Source organism: Pygoscelis adeliae, unplaced genomic scaffold (assembly GCF_000699105.1).
Source record: "Pygoscelis adeliae isolate BGI_AS28 unplaced genomic scaffold, ASM69910v1 Scaffold4, whole genome shotgun sequence".
Taxonomy (NCBI): Eukaryota; Metazoa; Chordata; class Aves; order Sphenisciformes; family Spheniscidae; genus Pygoscelis; species Pygoscelis adeliae.
The window spans coordinates 1255255-1259809 of NW_008824986.1; the positions used below are offsets into that span (position 1 = coordinate 1255255).

The window sequence follows — 4555 nt, forward strand, 5'->3', positions numbered from 1 at the left end:
TGGGAGCATCAGGGGATTCTCCTCTGGGTGCCCAGCTTCAGGGTGACCAGGCTGGGATTCTCCCTCCAGCCCCACTTTTTCGGGCAGTATGGGTGCATCCCTCCATCACCCCACATCCCCCCACTCCCAGTGCAGTTACCCCCAGGGCCTGGTCCCAGACAGTGATCCGGCAGAGCTCCAGTGCCCCGCATTTGGCCGCTGTCGCCACGTCGCGGCACCAGTCCTCCGGCCGCTCGCCACACTCGTGGAGCGGGCTGGCCACGGCTGCAGGGCGGGGAGAGGAGACCATCAGCCCCCAGACCAACTCCTGCACCACACCAACCCAGCACCCACCAGCACCCCGACTCCAGCCCTGCCCCGTGAGCCAAGGGCAATGCTCTTCACCCTCTTGACATGATTCACCCTCAGCTTTTGCAATGGTGGTGGGGTCGTTGGGTTTTATAAATGATTTTTTGAGCCCAGCCACTGCATGCTGCCAGCTTTTCCAATGGGATGTCACAGCAGCTTTGGGCCAGTGTCAAAAGCAAAGCAAATTTGGGGAATCATCCTCAGCCTCGCAGCACCCTTCAACATGCTGGGGAGGCAGCTGCTCATAAAAACAGCAATAAATCTTGCAGAATGAGCAAACCGGGGTTGCCAGGGTTCAGTCCCATGCAGCAGCTGGTTAGCCACACCGCGGCTCCCGGCAATGATTGAGCAATCCCAGTTTTGGGTGGGTTTTTTTTTCATTTCTTCCCAACGACAGCATTTTCTCCTGGCTGCAATTCCCTGGCGTGGCAGCAGCAGCATCGCCTGCCCCGGCCACACAGGGAAGCACAATGGCATGGCGCAACGCCGACAGTTTAATTGCCACCTTGGTGTGTCAGGATTAATTTGCGATGGGGCAAGTGTTTATTCTCACCGGGGGCTGCACCCGCCCAGGATGCGGCTGGGGAGGTGGCGAGGAGCCGGCACAACCCAAGCCCTTCACTGCCCTGCTTTGGCCAGGAGCTGCTCTAGGAAGTCGGGCGGCACATGGGGAGAGCAGCACATGGACAGATGGACAGCCAGACCCTGCTGCATACCCTCTTGCAATTAGCGTTTCTAAGCAAAGCACACACACACCCCCCCCAGAGCATTCACAGCCAGCTTTTACCACCCGGCTCTGGCCATATGGTTTTGCACAGCAGGAGTAAAGCCAAAGGCACAAACTGCTCCTTCCCCCCACCCTGCCCTTATCAGGTTTCTCCCCAAAAGCTGTTTTTCCTGCATGCCAGATTCTGCCAACGCCTTCAGCTCATCCACAGGACATGTTGGGGCAGCAGCTTGAGATGTCCGGGGCCATCCCAGCAAGTCACCGGGAGTGGAGGCTGCAGGGAGAGGGCTCCCGAGCCCCCCACCAGCCCCGCCTGCTCCCAAAAGCGCTGCTGCAGCTCAGTGGGTGCCGGGTGGCATTTCAGCCTCGATTACCCCATCAGGCTGACGGCAGCAGCGGGGCAGGAGCAAGCCCCGGGGCAGGGCGAGTCCCCCCCAGTTTCCCATGCACGGCTGCCCACACACCTCTCCAGCAGCAGGATGCCGCGGTCGCCACATCAGCTGAGAGATATATACTTTTTTTTTTTTTAACCCTGGCGCTAGCATCAGGGCGAACAGGAATGGCAAGTCAGCAGATGAGTTCAGGGGCAGCACCAAAAAAAGAGGAGAGGGGAGGCAACAACCCACAGCTTGTTTCTGAGCTGGTCCTACCTGACCCACGGACATGAGCATCTCTTGCAGCCCCATGCTGGAGACCGGACCAGCTGCCTAAGGATGCTGCTGGCAACGGCATGGGGGGAATTTCACTGGTCTAAAGGAAACCCGTGGTTTGGACCTGCACCTTTCTGGCTCATAGTGGCCCTCAGCTCAGCGCTTACTCCTTGCTCTGCTCAAGCTGAAACTTGGGCAACAAGTGCTGGGCCAGAAAAACAATTAACAACAATAATAACACCCATCTGCTGAGAGCAGAGGGAGCTTCCCTGGGTGGAAAGCATCACCACGGGGCAAGCAACCAGAGCAGCTGGTGCCCCGTGAGCTCTCCTCCACATTTCAAAGCCGTGCTGGAGCTGCCTTGTGCTGACAGGCACCCAGGCAGCAGGACATGGGACGATGCCATTTTCAGCAAAGCCCCGGCATGGAGCTGGGGGCGAGGCAGGGATGCTCCCGCAGTGCCGCAGTGGCCCCGGGCCAGCCGGTGCTGCCCCATCCCCAGCTGCCAGGCCTCTGGGGTGGGTTTTGCCAGGGGGGATCCAGCACTAGATCCAGCAGGGCTGTGCCAGCATTACGTGGAGCCCTGGAGCGTGCCGGCTGAGCCAGCCAAGCCTGGTGAGCAGGTTGTGACGTAAACCCTGGGGGTGGCGGCGTAGGCCCCGGTGCCCCAGTTCCCAGCTGGGCACACACCCCTGTCACAGCAAAAATCGTCAATACACTCTTCCCCAGCATCAAAATCCATCTCCAAGGCTTGCAGTGGCCCACGGTCCCACAGCCCTACCAGCCGCACTGTGCCATGCAGACAAGCTGCCACCGCAAGAGCCGCCATCGGCTTCCAGGGCAGGCATCGCCCAAAGGACGGACGTGCTGAGCACAGGTGAACTTTCCTGCTCTGCCTGTTGCTGGCTGGAGCACCTCGGCATGTCCCCCCCCATCAGGCCACACGTGTGCAGTCACAACTCCTCCACCACAAAGCCAGTGCCTGGGCAGGTCACGTCAGAGGAGCCCGATGGGCCGAGCCTGGGGTAATTAGGGTGCAAAAGGGGTTCTTCCCTCTAAAAGGGGGGGGGCGGCTTTGCCTACAACAGCAGGGATCCGTGGTTTCCCCAGGGAAATTTCCCCTGGAATAAGCGATTTCCCCTCAAGCAAGGACCAGGGGTCAGAAACAGGCTCTTCCCAACTTGTTTCCTGGGGATGGGCAGGGGAGGAGCCAGGTATCATTTTCTCACTCTTATCGGAGGGGATACCTAGGGGACAGCAGCATAAGCTCATCCACAGGTAGGATTTGCTCACAGATACACAAAGCCCTGGTGATGAGAGGTCTCCAAAGGTGCTCAGGGCTGCAGCACTGCACCCCTTCACCCTACCCAGAGCTCAGCAAGCCACAGGGGAAGATGTTTCCTGCCTCCTGCACCACCTACGAGGCCCGTAAGGAAAGGGGCAGCATCGGGCAACACCATGGCCACTCTGTTGTGCAAGGACAACAAAGCAGTTTCCCCTGAATGGAACATACGCAGCCAGGTCCCAATGCCAAGGGCAGCAGACAAAGCGGCCCTCTACCCCATCACAGCCGACACCCCATCGACTGGCCTCCCTCCTTCCATACCCCAGCAAAACACCAGCTCCATCCGAATCCCTGCTGTCCGGAGAAGGGAGGGAGCAAAGCACTTTTTGCCCCAAGATCATCTTTAAGAGCAGAAGTTGCAACACTCACTTCCAGGTGGGCAAGAGGTAAAGCAGCCGGCGGTACTGCCTGCCCCAGCTCTCCTCTGGAGGGACGAGGAAGCACACTATGGAGCTTAAACACTATAGCTGGGAATAGTTCTGGGGTTCAGAGGGGTTTTCTGGGCTCTCCTCGAGTCCTACCCCCAGGCCTGGCCTTACCTTGGTAGGAGCCCAGGCACACAGAAAGGATCAGCACCCAGCCACTCCATTTGCTCTCCATGCCGTTCCTAAGATAGTCCTCAGTGGCTGGTTCCTCTCCTGTGCTGCTCCCAGACTGAGGAATCTTGGATGGGTTGGGAGAAGTAGTGAGAACCCACACCTACGCAGGCCAATTACCACACCCCTCTCCTTACGCCTTGATTATAGAATCACCAGCCTGCAAGTGGAGGGAGGGACCAGAGCCAGGCAGGTATTCCCGGGAAGTCAAAACCAGCCCAGAACCTGCTGCTCAGTGCTAACCTCACCACTCCTGGCTGCAAAGGCTGGGCACAGCAGGGGAAAAACTGTCCTAGTGCCATGTGATATAGCCATTTTCTGTGCTCTTCACTGAGTAGAGCAGCATCCCTTACAAACAGGGTCAGCCGATATTGAAGATATTGAAGACCAGTAAATTTAGAACAAGTGAATTAATGGTGTATTTAGAGGCAGCCAAGTAGTTTGCTTAAAACATTTTTTAAAAAGTAATTATTTTATTCAAAATAAAGCGAGGAATAAAGACAAAAGGAAAGCCACATTAAATGCAAGTCAGCACTAAGCCTGATACCAAGCAGCTTCAGCAAGAACTCCCTCCAGCCTGCGCAAGGCAGAGAAATTGCAACACGGGGCTGTTGCCTCACATCAGGCATTGCTTTCATCCAGGGAAGAGAACGGCGGTGGCAATCCCTGGCAAGCCTCTTTAACCTACAACTGTGCTCAGTATAACAAAGGCTTGATGGGACACGCATGTTGCAAGGCGATGGCAACTCAACGGGAACCTGAATCCTGCCATTCAGCCCCAGATTCCCAGTGACATCTTGGGACGTGCCTTCTCCTGGCTCTGCAGCAAAGGGGAAGCTAACAAGATCCTTCAGCAACTAGCACACAAGGAAATGAAACACACAAACTT

General features: G+C 57.0%; 1 protein-coding gene across 1 annotated transcript in view; it reads right to left on the reverse strand.

The window, feature by feature from the left end:
• The window catches only part of LOC103918601 (proactivator polypeptide-like), a 7362-nt gene extending 4808 nt beyond the window's left edge, over window positions 1–2554 (reverse strand). Inside the window, 2 exon segments of the mRNA XM_009325980.1 lie at window positions 97–307; window positions 2507–2554. Coding sequence (XP_009324255.1) covers window positions 97–307; window positions 2507–2554 — 259 coding nt within the window.
• Window positions 2555–4555: the final 2001 nt, after the last annotated feature.